This window comes from Malaclemys terrapin, chromosome 7 (genome assembly GCF_027887155.1).
Source record: "Malaclemys terrapin pileata isolate rMalTer1 chromosome 7, rMalTer1.hap1, whole genome shotgun sequence".
Lineage (NCBI taxonomy): Eukaryota > Metazoa > Chordata > Testudines > Emydidae > Malaclemys > Malaclemys terrapin.
In genome coordinates this window covers 46388706-46408080 of record NC_071511.1, presented here as the reverse complement: position 1 = coordinate 46408080, position 19375 = coordinate 46388706, and the positions used below count along the sequence as shown (strand labels likewise).

Genomic DNA, 19375 nt, shown 5'->3' with positions numbered 1-19375 from the left:
ATTATGACTGTTAGCCGGCCTATTACAAGTCGGGTCATCGCACATTAGCAGAGTCTTCCCTGAGCAGCAGCTCGTGCAATAGGCCTGAAGACCATCGTCATACACCGCCCCGTATTTGCTGCCAAGCACCCAGAAAGATGCCGAGGGCTATCAGTCACGCTGCACCGTCGTCTTAAGATGTAAAAAATAGATTTTCTCTGTATTCATTTGCTTCCCCCTCCCTCCGTCAAATCAACGGCCTGCTAAACCCAGGGTTTTCAGTTTAATCTTTGGGGGGGACCAGTCTGTGACAGTTGTTTGTGTCTCTCCCTGATGCACAGCCACCGTTCTTTATTTTAATTCCCTGTGCCTGTACGCCATGTCGTCACTCGGCCCCCCTCCCTCCTTCCCCTAGGCCGTCAGATACTACGTTTGCGCCACAGCTCGAGCCGCGAAGCGGTTCACGCCTTTTCTTTGAATTCTGGGTTGAGATCCCAATGCCCGGATGATGCAAAACAGTGTCGCGGGCGGTTCTGGGTACATGTCGTCAGGCCCCTCCCTCCCCCGTCACAGCAACGGCAGACAATAGATTCGCGCCTTTTTACCTGGGTTACCTGGGTTACCTGTGCAGACAACATGGAGCCCGCTCAGCACAGCTGAGCTCACCGTCACCATATGTCCTCTGGGTGCCGGCAGACGTGGGACTGCATTGCTACACAGCAGCAGCTGCTAACTGCCTTTTGGCAGTAGACGGTGTAGCATGAGTGATAGCCGTGGGGCTCGCAGCCGTAGGGCTGCATTGCACCAGCCCCTTCCAGGCGATGGTATATTATGACTGGTACCCGTCGTCGTCGTACTGGAGTGGCTGTCAATCATGGCCACCTGGGCAGACATGCTACTGTCTCGATGATGACGGTTACCAGTCATAATGTACTATTTTCTGCCAATTGCCCAATATTGTCTGCTAAGCACCCAGAAGAGGCCGAGGGCGATGCTGGGTGCTGGCGGACGTGGGGCTGGCAGACATGGGGCTGCATTGCTACACAGCAGCAGCCTCTTGCCTTTTGGCAGATGATGGTATATTATGATTGGTACCCATCATCATCGTACTGGTATGGCTGTCACTCATGCTGCAGCGTCGGCTGCCACCTTAAGATGTAAAAAATAGATTTATTCTGTGTTCATTTGCTTCCCCTTCCTCCGTGAAATCAACGGCCTGCTAAGCCCAGGGTTTCCAGTTTAATCTTTGGGGGGACCATTCTGTGTGACAGTTGTTTGTGTTTCTCCCTGTTCCTGTACCTGTACGCCATGTCGTCACTTGGCCCTCCCTCCCTCCCTCCCTCCCTCCCGCCCTCCTTCTCCTGGTCCATCAGATACTACTTTCGCGCCTTTTTTCTGACCAGGCGCCATAGCTAGCACTGGGATCATGGAGCCCGCTCAGATCACCGCGGCAATTATGAGCACTATGAACACCACGCGCATTGTCCTGGAGTATATGCAGAGCCAGAACATGCCAAGGCGAAACCCGGACCAGGCGAGGAGGCGATTGCAGCACGGCGACGAGAGTGATGAGGAAATTGACATGGCCATAGACCTCTCACAAGGCACAGGCCCCAGCAATGTGGAAATCATGGTGTCACTGGGGCAGGTTGATACCGTGGAACGCCGATTCTGGGCCCGGGAAACAAGCACAGACTGGTGGGATCGCATCGTGCTGCAGGTATGGGACGATTCCCAGTGGCTGCGAAACTTTCGCATGCGTAAGGCCACTTTCATGGAACTTTGTGACTTGCTTTCCCCTGCCCTGAAGCGCCAGAATACCAAGATGAGAGCAGCCCTCACAGTTGAGAAGCGAGTGGCGATAGCCCTGTGGAAGCTTGCAACGCCAGACAGCTACTGGTCAGTCGGGAATCAATTTGGAGTGGGCAAATCTACGGTGGGGGCTGCTGTGATCCAATTTGCCAGGGCAATGAAAGACCTGGTGATAGCAAGGGTAGTGACTCTGGGCAACGTGCAGTCAATAGTGGATGGTTTTGCTGAAATGGGATTCCCAAACTGTGGCGGGGCCATAGACGGAACCCATATCCCTATCTTGTCACCGGAGCACCAAGCCACCGACTACGTAAACCGCAAGGGGTACTTTTCAATGCTGCTGCAAGCCCTGGTGGATCACAAGGGACGTTTCACCAACATCAACGTGGGATGGCCGGGAAAGGTACATGATGCTCGCGTCTTCAGGAACTCTGCTCTGTTTCGAAAGCTGGAGGAAGGGACTTTCTTCCCGGACCAGAAAGTGACCATTGGGGATGTTGAAATGCCTATCGTGATCCTTGGGGACCCAGCCTACCCCTTAATGCCATGGCTCATGAAGCCGTACACAGGCAGCCTGGACAGGAGTCAGAACCTGTTCAACTACAGGCTGAGCAAGTGCCGAATGGTGGTGGAATGTGCATTTGGACGTTTAAAAGCGCGCTGGCGCAGCTTACTGACTCGCTCAGACCTCAGCGAAAAGAATATCCCTATTGTTATTGCTGCTTGCTGTGCGCTCCACAATATCTGTGAGAGTAAGGGGGAGACCTTTATGGCGGGGTGGGAGGTTGAGGCAACTCGCCTGGCCGCTGATTACGCGCAGCCAGACACCAGGGCGGTTAGAGGAGCACAGCAGGGCGCGGTGCGCATCAGAGAAGCTTTGAAAACGAGTTTTGTGACTGGCCAGGCTACTGTGTGAAACTTCTGTTTGTTTCTCCTTGATGAACCCTCCAACCCCCCCCCCCGACCCGGTTCACTCTACTTCCCTGTAAACCAACCACCTCACCCCACCCTCCCCTCCCCCTTGCAGAGGCAATAAAGTCATTGTTTTTTCACATTCATGCATTCTTTATTAGTTCCTTACAGAGGTAGGGGGATAATTGCCAAGGTAGCCTGGGATGGGTGGGGGAGGAGGGATGGAAAAGGACACACTGCATTTTAAAACTTTAACTCTTATTGAAGGCCAGCCTTCTGATGCTTTGGCGATCATCTGGGGTGGAGTGACTGGGTGGACGGAGGCCCCCCCACCGTGTTCTTGGGCGTCTGGGTGAGGAGGCTATGGAACTTGGGGAGGAGGGCTGTTGGTTACACAGGGGCTGTAGCGGCGGTCTCTGCTCCTGCTGCCTTTCCTGCAACTCAACCATACGCTCGAGCATATCACTTTGATGCTCCAGCAGACGGAGCATTGCCTCTTGCCGTCTGTCTGCAAGCTGACGCCACCTATCGTCTTCAGCCCGCCACTTGCTCTGTTCTTCCCGCGATTCAGCCCGCCACCTCTCCTCTCGTTCATATTGGGCTTTTCTCATCTCCGTCATTGACTGCCTCCACGCATTCTGCTGTGCTCTATCAGCCTGGGCGGACATCTGCAGCTCCGTGAACATCTCGTCCCTCGTCTTACGTTTTCTCTTTCTAATGTTCACGAGCCTCTGCGAAGGAGAAACATTTGCAGCTGGTGGAGGAGAAGGGAGAGGTGGTTAAAAAAGACACATTTTAGGGAACAATGGGTACACTCTTTCATTACAAGGTCGCATATTTCGGCTTGCAGGCAGCCATCGTAGGCCACAGTGTTTTGGCTTTTTTAACCTTCTTAACATGCGGGAAAGGTTGCAAACAGCAGCGCATTTCCCATATCAAGGATGAATTGGGTTGTCCATTTAAAATGGGGTTTCAATGTAAAAGGAGGGGGCTGCGGTTTCCCGGTTAACATGCGGCACAAACACAAGTAAACCACCCCCCCCCACACACACACACACGATTCTCTGGGATGATCACTTCACCCCTCCCCCCCACCGCGTGGTTAACAGCGGGGAACATTTCTGGTCAGAAGAGCAGGAACGGGCGCCTCTGAATGTCCCCCTTAATAAAATCACCCCATTTCAACCAGGAGAGCTTTCTGGAGATGTCCCTGGAGGATTTCCGCTCCATCCCCATACACGTTAACAGACTTGCTTGCTTTTTTTTTGTAATGTTTACAAATATTTACAAAGTTACACTCACCAGAGGTCTCCTGTGTGCCCTGAGGGTCTTGGGTGAGTTCGGGGGTTACTGGTTCCAGGTCCAGGGTCACAAACATATCCTGGCTGTTGGGGAAACCGGTTTCTCCGCTTCCTTGCTGCTGTGAGCTACCTACAGTACCTCCATCGTCATCTTCCTCGTTCCCCGAACCGTCTTCCCTGTGTGTTTCTCCAGTGAGAGAGTCATAGCACACGGTTGGGGTAGTGGTGGCTGCACCCCCTAGGATCGCATGCAGCTCCGCGTAGTAGCGGCAAGTTTGCGGCTCTGCCCCGGACCTTCCGTTTGCTTCTCTGGCTTTGTGGTAGGCTTGCCTTAGCTCCTTAATTTTCACGCGGCACTGCTGTGTGTCCCTGTTATGGCCTCGGTCCTTCATGGCCTTGGAGATCTTTTCTAATACTTTTCCATTTCTTTTACTGCTACGGAGTTCAGCTATCACTGCTTCATCTCCCCATATGGCGAGCAGATCTCGTACCTCCCGTTCGGTCCATGCTGGAGCTCTTTTGCGATCCTGGGAGGACTCCATGACGGTTACCTGTGCTGATGAGCTCTGCGTGGTCACCTGTGCTCTCCACGCTGGGCAAACAGGAAATGAAATTCAAACCTTCACGGGTCTTTTCCTGTCTACCTGGTCAGTGCATCTGAGTTGAGAGCGCTGTCCAGAGCGGTCACAATGAAGCACTGTGGGATAGCTCCCGGAGGCCAATAACATCGAATTCCGTCCACACTACCCCAATTCCGACCCGCAAAGGCCGGTTTTATCGCTAATCCCCTCGTCGGAGGTGGTGTAAAGAAACCGGTTTAAAGGGCCCTTTAATTCGAAAGAAAGGGCCTCGTTGTGTGGACGTGTCCAGGCTTAATTCGGTTTAACGCTGCTAAAGTCGACCTAAACCCGTAGTGTAGACCAGGCCTTAGTCTATAAGGTGCCTCTGGACTCTTTGCTGCTTTTAGAGATCCAGACTAACACGGCTACCCCTCTGATACTTGAACTTTAACATTGATATTCCACCCTATTCAGTGGCTTTACAAATTGAAATAGTATTTCCGTTTTGCACTCCTATTCTCAATAAGAGACCTTTCAGGCTAGAACTTCAAAGATTTTTAGCCCAGGGGCTAGTGGAAAGTTTTCCAAGTACAGTAAAACCTGCCAAGAGTTTTACGCATGGGAGTTAGCAGAAGTGGTCTCTCTTCAAAGGTTTACAGATCAGAGAGCAACCGTGTTCTGTGGCCTCTGCAAGTAGTCGGTCGTGACGGGGGTCTCTAAGGCAGATTTTACTGTAATTTTTGCATTGTTTGATGAGTATTTATTGAAAATCATTATTTCTCCAGTCTGTTTTTCTTTAAAAAAATAAACATGGTGTTGCACCATTAAGCCTGAGATTGTAGTTGCATTAGAATTGGAAATTTACATATGTATTACAATAGTAGCTTTCACAATATATTCATCTAACACTAGCTAATGTGACACTCTTCTGAAAGTTATGTAATCCTATAATGTGGAGATTATGAACAGTTTGACAAGTTTCTAACTAGAAGTAACTGGTGTTTATCCAGATCATTGGAAAAGCAGTTATCTATCATTTGTATAAGTGTTAGACTTCACCTATGACTTCTACTTAACCTCTAATGTCAAGGGATCAGATATGAATTCTTCACGGAGCCTTAGAAGTTGAAGGATGTGTCATTCTAGATGTTTCCTAAGATTTCAGTAAGTTTGGTATTGGATTTATCACTTCAATATCCTGATAATTTAGCTATTTTTTTCAATACATACTGTCCCTAATATAATTGAAGAGAACTGCTCTTTTTGTACAGCTCTTCCAGAAAATCTGTCAATAAGATGCGTTATATACAATTTTATGGTTACATAGTACTTTTGTAATAACATTTTGTTTTACTAAATATGTGTTCTGCGATTATGTAATGAAATACTAAAGGTTGCTGAATTGAGCTACTGAGCTGAGGTTGCCGTGGAAACCTTCATTATAAATTTTCTGACTTTTGTGCAACTAAATTTTCAACATTGATGATGTACTGACAGCATTTTATAAGAGTACAAATACAAAGGCCAAGAGCAAAGCATGTGTTCTTACATTCTTGATTTAGAAAACTACAGTTATTTTATCATACCTTACTCTACACATAAATGTAAGCATACATATTTTGCATTCGTTTTGTTATTTATCTTCCTAAGAACTATCATAACGTACAAGAGTAGCTTTTAGTAGTAACAAAAATTGAGAAATCTTGAGATTTCTGTTGTTACAGATAGGATGCTACTAGCTTTTAGGATTTTTCTATTCACTTTAACATTCGTAATATAACACTTAATCTCTTACTTTTATCTGTACCAGCTGAATTTTAAATATTAGACATTTTACTGATCCTAAACTTTCTAAAGACAAGAGACAGTCCCTCTGCTATGGCCATCTCTCTACCCTCTGCTCTCAGGAATTCTTCCTAGCCCTCTCCTAGCTGCCCTGTTCTTTACAGAGGTAACAAATGCTTCTCCTCACAGCCCTAGTGCTCCTCTTCGAGGAAGAACTCAACAGGATGATGATGCTATATGCAGGGCGCTTCTGAGCACCCTCACCCATTGAAGACAATACAGACTGAGGGTGTATAACACCACACAAGATTAGATTAAAACAAACTCTAAAGAGATGGTGGGGCTAGTAATTAGAAGTGGGGACAGACAAAGCCTTCAGAGGACCAAAATATTTTGTTTTAAAGACAGATTGGTCATTTGTATATTTGACCATTATATAAAACGGTGGTATCAGCAGTTCCAGTCATTCTTTAAATATTAAAACATTTTAAGATTTATTTGCAACATTCTACAGATTAGATATTTAATCCCCAATTATCTCCTCAGATACAGTTATCTTATTTGTACTTCCCAAAGAGTGACATGAGGGGCAGATATCCTAATTAACAAATCACTATCCTCTACAGTACAGTAGATGGAATGCAATTTTACATAATTTAAAGTTATCAGATGTATTTACTCCTGTTTCATTGATGTGCATTAACAAACTGAATGAGTAAATATATATCTTGTCCTGTGAAAGAGCCACAGGAGCTAGTCCACTGGGGAGGAAGAAGGAGCTTAGGGTCAGCCATATGCAACAAAGGAAGCCCAGAACAACATATAGTAGCCTTGCAAATAGATCCAACTTTAGCACTGTTGGGCAGGCCTGCAGAACAATGTTGTGCCTCCTCTCATTCCTCCAAATGTAATTGACTGTCTAATTATGCTATCACACCACTATGCATAGGTATAGCACAATGATGCTTTTATACACCCCAAATGTATGATTTATTTTATATAAGGATTGCATGCATTTCCAATCTCCTGTTGCAGAATTGGAGCCCAGCTGTTTGTTCATTCCATCTCTAATGTCAATGTAGATCTTTATGTTTTAGAGGGTCTTGGCAAGGAAAGATTCTGGAAATTTATTTTAGAAATCAAAATGAAAGATAAGATTTTCCTTAAATATCTAGCACCCCTAAATCTAAATGGTTGAGGGTGGGCTTCATGGGTTCCAGAGACTGGCTGTACTGGCAGATCATCAACCTTATCTCCCCTCACAGTGACCCTTTGAGCTGTCATTGTCTAGGAAGCAGCATTGCAAGTCTCTTTCCTCAGACCTCTGTCTCACAAACTAAAGAAGGAATGCCAAATCCCCCACACTGATGCCTATTTACACTGGAAAAACACGTTAGAAAAAAAATGTTTAACAAACACAATATTAAACATGACAATGGTAGACAGATATAGTTGTGTTTAAAATGTTCATTGGTCATGTTTAACCTAGGATCTTAACTATTTTAAACACAACTGTCCCTGTCTATACATAGTGTCAAATCATGCTGAACGTTGTTTTAGTTAAAATGCATTAGTTAGCACGTTTTACAGCATATTGCTTTTTCATAGTATACACATGAATAGGATAGGAGGCTGGGAAAGGAAAGACTTGAAAAAATGTCCTCCTGTATGTAGATCAAAGAGCCAGAAGGAGGACAGAGCTGAATGGTCACTTCAGATACACCGCTACTTCGATATAACATGACCCGATATAACACAAATTCGGATATAATGCGGTAAAGCAGTGCTCGGGGGGGGGGGGACACGCTGCATACTCAGGTGGATCAAAGCAAGTTCAATATAACGCAGTTTCACCTATAACGCGGTAAGATTTTTTGGCTCCCAAAGACAGCATTATATTGAGGTAGAGGTGTACTCTACAAAGGACATGTGGGGATCAGACAGTGCAGGCAGCTGGCACTGAGCTATTCTTGCACAATCCCACAATCAGCTGTCTCCTGATCCTCTCAGTCCTCTGGTATCTTGGGATACTTATCACTATTGCCCCTTCCACTTCCATATGCCTGGGAAGGGCACATATACTTTTGTCTTTCTCCTCTGTCCCTTCAGTCCTTAGGGTTGGTGGTGATACTAAATGGAGGCATCAGTGATTAAAGTCTGTGTTCAAGACAGGCTGCTACTGGCCTACCCCCTGCTAACATAGTAAACAAGGGGTTGATTTTGTTTCTCCCCTATAATTCAGATCCCAGAATGGGATAAGCTAGTTGTCCATGCCTCAGTTTCCCACACTCTGCATCTCTGTTTCCCTTCAAGTACAGTCTCTCCCTATTGGTAGGCTGGTCTGATCTGTTGAGGCAACTTGGTTCTCCAGCTAAATCATAAATTTCCCCTTCCAGGGGAAATTAAAGGATCTAAGTAAATAAACCAAACAAGTCCACTCTTTTTCACAGTCACAATGGTCATCTTCATGCCCAAAGTATTCTCCCTTTTGTGACATAGGTTTTCCCCATGGCCTCTAAATGCAGAGGCTCTTCAAGTTGAAGCTAGACAAACTCAGATGAACTAAGGCATACATTTTTAACTGTAAGGGTAATTAACCATTGGAACAACTTGCCACAGGTTGTTGTGGATTCTCCATCACTGAGCATTTTTAAATCAGATTGTATGTTTTTCTGAATGAAATGTTACAGGAATTATTCTGGGGGAGTTCTATGGTATGTGTTATACAGGAGGTCAGACTAGATGATCACAATGGTCCTTTCTGGCCTTGGAATCTATTAACCTTGTTTCAATGGCTAGGCCACTGTCCCAGCTTCTAATAATAATAATATATGGAGATATCCTATCTCCTAGAACTGGAAGGGACCCCAAAAGGTTATCAAGTCCAGCTCCCTGCCTTCACTAGCAGGACCAAGAACTGATTTTGCCCCAGATCCCTAACTGGCCCCCTCAAGGATTGAGCTCACAACCTTGGGTTTAGCAGGCCAATGCTCAAACCACTGAGCTATCCCTCCCCCTTCAGGGAATGTTACTCCCCATAACCCTTCCCTGTGCTGAAGTAATACTTTAGCCCAGTGGTTCTCAAACTTTTGTTCTGGTGACCTCTTTCATATAGCAAGTCTCTGAGTGTGACCCTCCTTATAAATTAAAAACACCTTTTTATATATTTAACATCATCATAAATGCTGGAGGCAAAGTGGGATTTGGGGTGGAGGCTGACAGCTTGCGACCCCTGAGGGGTCCTGATCCCCAGTTTGAGAACCCCTGCTTTAGCCCTTTTCCCCCATGTTTAAAAAGAATTCCTCAGCTCTTACTGAATCGATACACAGTAGTCTTTCTCCTCTTACTACAGGTCCTCCTCACAGACTTCACCCTAGGACTGCAATCAATCCATCACCTTTGGTAAGAGAGTTATCTACTCATCTCTTATAGTGGACACTGCGAAAAGATACAAGGTAGCTTGGACCCTCCCTCTAAGGCCCTAACTAGTGAAATAGCCATCTGCTCTACGCTCATCCACGTCATTGTTCTATCAGAGGTACTTCTGACATTGCTTAGGTTGCCTTTTATCTTAGGTCTTTACCACAGGACTTCCTTCAGCTCCTCTACACATATCTTCCTAGGCCTCTTCTGGCTAAGCCCTTCACAGACAAGCCTTTTCCCTGACCTTTCCTTCCGTAAGAAATATAGATGTCAAATATGCCCTGAAAAGATTAACAGCTACAGTTTTCTTTCTGCCCCTTTTCATCAGGAAACCATCTATCTGTGTCAGCTAACATTACAACCGCACACCCTTATGCATTATCCAAAACTAGCTTCTTGTTGGAGCTAAAGGCATTGGGAACCAATATTCACGTCCAACAGGTGGGTCATCTTGTCTGGGGAATATCAATTAAACTGAAGTTGAAGTACACATTCCCCAGGAAGGGAAAGCTTGATAAGGAGTCTCAGACCAAAGACTCATAATTTACTCATGGATGAAAATTCCATCTCTTGCTTGGTCTAGCTACAGGGTGACAGACAACAATAACTGCCCTTTTTTCCTGTGCAGAGTGTATGTGTTAACCAAGCACCAGATATGAGTAAAGAAACTGTAGGAGTTAAACCAACTAGAAATAACTTACTGTGGGAACTGGAAAATTAAGAAGTCCAAATCAACTAGCTTTCACCACAAATGTGAAGCTACATGTGTTTGTTTTCTGAATCAAAAGCACCATCTTTCCATATGTGAATAATCTGTTTTGTTCCTTCAATATGTCTTTCACCCCAAATTAGAAGCTGTAAATTTCTCTGCCTTATGAATCAGATAAACAATATCTATGTATGTCAATAATGTCTCATGTTCTATTTAAGCCCTAACCATGTGAAAAGAACGGTAAGAGACATAACCAAACAATGCACAGACTACGTCAACTAAATTGAGAGGAAATTTAAGGGATTTTTGTTTTAATTCTACATGATTAATGCACTACAGAAGTGGAATGAATGGTACAGCACAAGAAGGAAAAAGGAATGTTGAAAGATATAAGCACATAACCGGGGTATAACTGGGAAATATTGAAAAAAATTGCTTAAAAAGTGATATTCCAGTTCATAGTCCAGGGCTATTACTGAAATACAATCGTTGAAATTAAACAAACATAAAAAATCCCTGACTAAGAAAAGGATTGAAGAAATTTGTTGTATATCAACAAGAGTAGCAGAGAAAGAGAGAGAGAGGAAATCTGAGCACTGAGTTGATAAGTGTCTGATAAAAACAAGAAGGTGGCCCCACTCTGACAAACTCTCAAGCAAGGTATGTAAAACTGAGGTCACCATGTGGGACCCCAGAACTAGCTGAACCCCCATGGTTCTCCCCTCCTCCAGGGTACAATACTAAGAAAAGAGTTAACTGAACACACAAATAAGCTTCAGAATCCAGAAGTGCTATCAGACACTTAGACCAGCCTCATGGATAGCTCTCCCCTCTTCCAGGGTTAATAAGACAGAAGAAGCAGCAGAGAAATTTCATTTCAGAGATTGTATTTTGCTTCGTGTTTTTTAATATAAATAACTAAGAGTTATCTTGTTGAATCTACTCTTTCAAGTGAGACCTCAAATAACCATACTTTGGGTTTTAACCAACTAATGCATGTTTCTTCTTTATACACCCAAGCAAATTGGCCTAAGAGAGACTTAGCCAATAAAGAGAGACTTTAAGCAATTTCTCTTGATATTTTAAACTACTTCCTTTCGTAACATGCCATTAAAATAGACATATGCATCCTTTCTCATTGGAGAATTACTGGAAGAGTAATAAATGTATTAGAGCTACTAAAGAATTGATATCTGAAGATTATAAGTAAATGTTATAAGAAATCTTGGCGATTTGTAGTGTTCCTTGATGTAGCTGCTGGGCCCCAGCACTGACCTGTGTTAATTGCTTACAAGATTGCATGTATATTTTCTGTTCAGTACATACCTAGAAAGTTGGTTGTATCTACATTTGATTGATGAACTGTTGATTGTTCTGGGTGAGTTAGTAAGTTGTTGATTAGTTAAGAATAACCAAATGTCTTGATCTGAGAAATACTGTCCAAGGTAAAAGTAGACCTGAAAAGAATCTAGTGCTAAAATTAATAAGCTAGCACTCTCTGGACTCAATAAAAATAAATTATCCTAATTAAATTCCATTCAAATATTGGTTATAATACTTATCAAATTGGCAGATCTAGTTTATTAGATTTCAGCTTAAAATCTAACTGGCACTGTGGCACAGTGATAAAGTTGACCCCTATTCACGCTTACATCCCAACCCTGGTCTCTTAAAGTGAGAAAGGCAGCCACCTCTTATAGAAGTCATGTGACTCTACCATCATATGCATCTTCTGATCAGGGGCTTTATGTGGGAGCGCCCTAGTCCCATGATTCAAGGGGGGGGGAATACAGCTGGAAATAGCTCAAACTTACCATGTTTCACCCAAATGAAAAAGAAGAGGGGCTCTCAGAAATCCCCAAAATACCTAGATTAAAATAATCATTTTGTAAAAATACCAATATTCATCTAGCAACATAATTCTCACTTTTATACCAAGTGAGGGTCAGAATAAAAATGGTTCCAACTAAGGTTTAAAATATCTGAGTGTTCTGTTGTTGTTTTTTTTTGTTGTTGTTTTTTTAATTTTTGGGAAAGCATTATATAGTTGAATTTCAACACTACATTAGAAGATGAATTTAAAAAAATAATAAAACTAAGATAACTATATTCATATATCAAAAAATTAATGTACTATATTTGCAATGTTGTTTTTGTCATGTAATAAAATTTATCTCCAATGAAAATAAATTAAAATGAGAGAGGATCAGGACTCAGATAGGAAGAGCTGTTATGGATCAAGCTTGGGGTGCCTTGGCACAGCTGTTCATGCAAAGTTTGCATGATGCTTGCTTCTCCTATGCCTGGATCAAATGAGGGCTATCCACTCTTCACTTTTGTGAGCATTACGTTAAATTACAAATTTAAAATTATTTCAGTTTAATGCTTTAATACAGAGAGAACATAATCAAATGCAAGTATAATAAATTCATAGTATAGCCTAGGATTCTTTGGTCTTTTAGACGTTGATTTGAAAAATATCAAAGATTACACTAAACAAATACATTTTTTATGATACTAAGAAATTTAGAATATTTTGTTCTCCAATTACTACCAAAGAAGATTCCTCTGAATTTTCATGTGTGTTCCATAAATAATGGAGAAATTCTGGGAAATGCTACTCTGGCCTTATTTTTGCTTTTCCTCTGATAGGAACTGTAGAGTTCTTACTGCAGCAGATTGCTTGGTGATGATAAAAGAAATCATAAAAGATTAATTAGCAATTTTCTGACAAATGGATACTATTTTCTTTTTATTTCTTGTAATGTTTTAGGATATGAGGGATTTTCTGCATTCTGGAGTGATCATTGCAAACTGTTAGCATTTAGTTTCTTTCAAGTGGCAGGGTTCAGAAATCTTTTTTTGATCTGGTTTACTTCTTACCATGTACTTATTTATCTTCTTGAAAGGATATATTTCCTTTCATTCCATTAATTTTGTTCCATTTGAATCAAGCCTTTGAGAGCTGGTTTCATTACATCTGAAAATGCAACCAGGTTAACATTCCAGAGCTTGTCTTAATTGACACTAGTAGTCACTTAGGCCATTTCTAGCATAACTGTCTACAATTTAACACAGAGTAATTCATTTCTAAAAGTGCGTTCTCTAATGCTATTGCCTTGTTTCACGGAAAACTGAATGTTAGGGGTTTTTCCCTACAGTGAACCAATACACCTCCTGGAACTAGTGGCTGTAGAATAACATTTATTATATACCTTTATTAATGTTCAGCTGTACAACAGGGATGCCTCAAATTTATTTCATTTTGCATTAGTTTAAAGGTCAAACAAAAATACCTTCCTATTATTGTGCTGTCACTTATCTCACAGCCTCTCTGTTCCACGGGTTAGTCACAGCACCCTTACTATCAAATTAAATATTCCATGGTAGTTATTTTTAGAAGAATTCTTCCTTACCCTAGCTGGTGCAGTAAATGTTTGGGCACCATCCATTTTGTAAGACATACAATAGATCAGAACAAAGCTATGTTGCTTGCACAAATCCCTCCAAAATACACCATACTTCACCCACTGTCTTCAAAGTGATAGAATAAATGGCAAGGAGCTATCCATGGTGCTGGTGTGCTCTAGTAAATTATCCTATATGAAGATCTGTGACATTTATATTATGATGATGTAATGTTTGCACACTGTTCCTTCTTTGTTGTGCTGTTACCAGTGACCTACTGTATTCAATCAGAGTTGTTATATTTATAGTATTAGTCACAGATTTTATGAGACATTTTAGACACAAAATGTGACAAGCAAAAAGACCCTGGGTTTAAATTTAAAAGCCTCTTCATTTTTTTAAATAGGTGCAGAGATAAGTACTTATCAAAATAAAAGCAGACAATACATATCTGATATGAACACACAAAAATGTAATAGAAATAACACTAAGTTTGTAATTTAAAATGAAGAAAGTAAGAAAAATGTAAGCCCCACCTGGAATCCTACTAGCTAGCTAACAGAGGTTGCTGGGCAGTAGTATCGTGCTCAGAACTAGATACTCAACAAGTAGACCACTGCCTTTTATACCACCTTCAGTTTCCAGAGCTGATTTAAGGTGTAGTCCAATATAAACGACATTAGAATAGTTTAATCTTGAAGTGAAAGAATCTTGGATGGCAGTAATAAGGTCTGTATCAAAGAAAAAGAGTAAAATACTTGACCAGATGCAGATAGGGGAAAAAAACACATCTTACCGTGCTGCTTTATGACCATCCTGCTACAGATGTGAGACTTAATAAGACCCACAAATTGAAAGCTTGACTGAAAAATTGGTCACACATCTTCAGTAAGAAGAGCCAATCTAACCTTTACCGTATCTCCTAGTTTTTTTTCTCCCAACCTGCCAACACCATTCAGTCTTCTCTGGATTGAGCTTCAGCCAGTTTGCTCTCATCCATGCCCCAATCATCAACAGACACTGAGGAAGAAACTCAGCTGCACCCTTAGAGTCAGTTGAAATGGAAAGATACCATACAGCGATATTATCATATCAAAAGAACCTCAGTCTGTGCCTCCTCAGTAACCTTCCTAATGATCCCATGTTTACAATAGGGAAGATAAGTAAAACCTTGTGGAACATGACACAAAAGAACCCACAAGACACAGCAGCAATTACCTTAAACTATCCTTTGGAATCTGAGAGAAAAAGATGAAGCCTCTAGAAGACAATCCCTTCTACTCCTGCTCAGCTCTACAAGTGAGTCAACACATTGTGACCAACAGGATCAAAGGCACACGAAAAACATTATCAAAGGTAGCTGATTGACCTAACAATAATAGCATGGACATCTCATCTTTATCTATCACCAGGACGAGATAATCAATGAGTGCTGTCTCAGTGCTAAAATTTAATATAAAACTAGATTGACAAGGCCATCTAACACATATAGATACTCAGAATTGTCTCACCATAATTGCCTTCGTTCTATGTTCTTAATCAAAAGTATAAGATTAAATATTGGTCTATAGTTGGCCAAACTATAGTCATGAAGTGATGTTTTCTTGAGAAAAGCTCATACATACATGTTCTTAAGAGAGCTCAGTACTCTGCCCTCCTTAAAGGGGTTGTTGACAGTCTCCACTAGCTAACAAATCCTGATCATTTTCTCCAGCCCAGGGGTAGATGGGCTCAAAATATGAGATGCAAAATTAATTTCTCCCAGAACATTCAGAAACTCAGTGAGCAACACTGGTGCAAACTCAAGCAGTCACCTCAATATGCTGCTCGGCTGCCATGGATGCAGACAGTTCAGTCAAAATTAGAATTATTTCCCTACAAAAATAACAAATTTCTTCATGACGGGAGATGCTTGAATCAATCCCTGGGGGCAAAAACGGGGTGGAGGGAGGGGGAACCTACTGTCCAAGATATTGCATATGCTATATTAAAGGGGAAAAAACCTTTTTTCTTGAACAGAATCTTCTAATAAAATCTTAAGAATTCTTTATGTGTAGTCAGTTACCTTCAGCCCTGAATATCCACCATAGGTTCCAGCAGTTTGCCCTTGTTTCATCTATTGCACATCATCAAAAAGCCAAGAAGACATGTGACAATGAAACAAAGGAAGAGGATGACAGGGAGCCACCTAATTGATGATGAAAAACAAAAGAAAGAGTACTACACCAGTCCATCAATATAATGGTTGATCAGAAGCAACCAGTTTGCAATGAAGTCCTCTAGAAATGGTCTTCACCCTCCAAGAGCAGACCATAAAAAAAGTCCCTTGCCTCAACAGGAGAGGTGGTCTCCAGACATAAAGTGCAGAAGGCAATGATTGGTGCATGAGATAGGTACAGTATCTAGCTCTCCAATTCCAACATAAGCAGCAGATCCAGATACACACACACACACACAAATTATAGATGGCATAGGTAGTTGCTACCTATAGTTAAGATAGTTCTCTGACTTGTAAGACCATGTTTTCAGTTGCTTATAATTTTGTCAAAATGTAACTGAATTTTTCCATGCCAGATGTTGATTTTTTTTTATTTCAGCACACTTATAGTTCAGCCATTTCTGAGACCAAGGATAGGGGAAAATACATTGCCACAGTTAAAAATTTGTACAACCGTTTAATTGAAATGTTCTATTGCCTCATGCTTTGGAACAGGGACTTGTAATTTGGCACCTGGGGTACCTTGGTGTCAAGAATGTGTCTTTTGCATCCCCATCAAAATCTGCCCAAAATGGTCAAGTTATAAATATCTGAAAAGTTTTAGTTTACAAGTGCTCATTGGAGCCTCCAAAGTTGGCTCTAAATTCTCCAAAGATTCAATCTGCACTGAGCATGTTCCAGCCGTAGGCTTCAGAGGATGAGCAGGACTTTCCCTGTAATGGCAGCTGGGCAGAACAAAAGGGCCACTGTGGCTCTGCGCATGGAGGTGGAGAGCAGGGAGTCTGTCTCTCCTGTGCTGCCAATAGTCCTAATGTGGGTGCCCTGGCCATGACGAGGAGAATGAGGATGCTGCAAGACTGAAATGCATAGGAGTGAATATCCAAGCTTGCGGGGATCCGAAGGGTGGGGAGGACTGTGATGAGGAAGCAGAGTCAGGGACTGGGATGTGGAACTTTGGGTGGGAGGATGGGATATGGAGATGAGGTATGGGGACTGAGAGTGGAACAAGGAGCCAAGGAGTAGTTGGTGGTGAGGCTGGGACTGTGACAAGGAGCCAAGGGAATCAGGGAAGACTGGGATGAGGAAAAGCTAGATGTGCCAGGGACAGAAGGAGTCAGGCTGGGGAGGGGGGTACAGTACACTCCCCTCAGGACCTGGAATAGAACCCAGGATTGCTGAGTTTCAACATTCCTGTGCTGTTAGCAAATAGCTGTGAAATCCACTAGCAAAATGCCTCATCTTCCACTAGTGGCTAGCCCCTTTAAATTATGACAACCTACTATTGTTAACAGTTACTCTATTATCTCAAGTGGCAGAGGTCTGTGCTGTGGACTTAAAGGTTCTAACCTTGCTGATGGACCATGTGGGAGTCAATGTGTTTCCACATAGTGGAATTTCTTTTGTATTTTTTCCAGTATACTTTTTTTAAAAATCTACAAAATTACATTTAAAAAAACTATGTTAAAAGAACATTGAAACTGCAAAGTCAAGCACTCAAATGTTAGGAAATGCCAGTGCATTCTTAATTCACCCCCTTTATGTGTATGCATTATGATAAACTTTTTAGTTACATGTTCACATATTATTTTTTCCGCAGCATCATTAATTACTATTCATTCCCAGAGCACTGTCCACTCTGTTCACTGAATGAGGCAGAGGCCCCATAAATGTAGTATTTGATATAATGTACATTTAATACACACGCTTGTCAAAAATATTCATTCTTGTGTTTTATTTTGTTATAAACTGTACCAGTGATTTTCCTTTTGTCTGTTAACCCCCTGTATACTTTTAAACATTTAGGGTGAAAGCCTGGCCTCGTGCAAGTCAATGTAATAATCTTCATTGACGTCAGTGGGGCCAGGATTTCACCCTCAGCCTATTATAATATAAGAACGGCCATACTGGGTCAGACCAATGGTCCATCTGGCTCAGGGGGTCTCACAACAAATTTTTGGTGGCCTCAGAGTACAGCCACCAACTCTTTCTGGTGGCTGCTCTGACAATTTTTCCTAAAATACTTACTTAACTTTAGGAAAAACAAATAAATATGCACATATACATGTCCAAATCAGTGTAATTTATTTATGTAGGAGGTTTTTTTTTTTTTGCAGACTCAATAATAAAAATAACGTACAGTTGTCTCTATTTTTTATTGGACCTAAACAGAATAGAAACACAAATAAGGTGCTTTGCACATTCTTGTCTCTTTTTGTTGTTTCTTTTGCTTTTTGGTTGCTTTTTAAAAAAAGACTTGCTTGATAGCTAGTAAGTCTGCTGCTGCCAAAAGTAATATTTGTATGTAATATCGCTTTTCACAGCCTCCCAGCTAGCTAGAATGTCTGCTGTGAAAAGTGATATTAACAAACATACACATATCAATTTCCACAGCAGACTTACTCAGCCCTGGCAAACCAGTGGACAAATTAAGCCCTGGATGGGGAGGTGGGTAGGGAGATAGCAGGGGCCACGGGCAGGTGAGCCGAGGACCAGGGTCCAAAGCCAGAATTCAAAGACCCATGGCCAAATCCAGAAGCCTGCACCTCACCACCCTCAGGAAGGTGGGGAACTCACTGGCTGCCTGCTCCTCTGGCGTTTATGGCTCCAGAAGGGGGCAGGGCCCAACCCCTGCTGGTGGCCCTTGGGGAGGCTCCACTGCTTTGCCCCTCCCCCCACTGCCCAGGAGGCTGTCGTGGCCACAAGAAAAGCCTCTGGTGGCCACATGCGGCCACAGTGGCCACATTTGAGAAACGCTGATCTAGCCCAGTAGCCTGTCTTCTGACAGTGATCAATGCCAGGTGCTTCAGAGAGAATGAACAGAACAGGCAAATATCATGTGATTCATCCCCTGTTGTCCACTCCCAGCTTCTGGTAAACAGAGTGTAGGGACACTTAGAGCAGGGGTTCTTAACCTTTTTCTTTCTGAGTCCCCCCACCTCCCCAACATACTATAAAAACTCCAGAGTCAGCAGGGGTGGGAGGGCCTCGGGGCAGGGGCCTGGGGCATAGGCGTAGTTTGACTTCTATTTTGGGGGGGCAGGAGCCAGCGAGGCTCGAGCCAGCTCCACACGCTGGAGTCCAGGGAGGGGGTGCCACACCCACCTCCGACCAACCTTAGCAGGCCACCCAGCCTGTCTGGGTTGGGGGTGTGTGTGCAACCAAAATTATAATCCAAAGGTGGAGGGCTCAGCTCAAAAAGTTTTAAAACAGCTTAGAATGCAGGGAGGGGCTAGCTAGGGGCTGTGTGCAGACAGGGAGGTAGCTC

General features: G+C 42.9%; 1 protein-coding gene across 2 annotated transcripts in view; it reads left to right on the top strand.

Moving 5' to 3' along the window:
• LOC128840282 (uncharacterized) overlaps positions 1–19375 on the top strand; it is a 34947-nt gene that overhangs the window by 4109 nt on the left and 11463 nt on the right. The window contains exon 2 of one of the 2 annotated variants that reach the window (XM_054034112.1): positions 9702–9751. The exons of the other annotated variant lie outside the window; for it this stretch is intronic. Coding sequence (XP_053890087.1) covers positions 9702–9751 — 50 coding nt within the window. The remainder of the gene's footprint in view (positions 1–9701; positions 9752–19375) is intronic. 2 annotated transcript variants of the gene reach the window in all.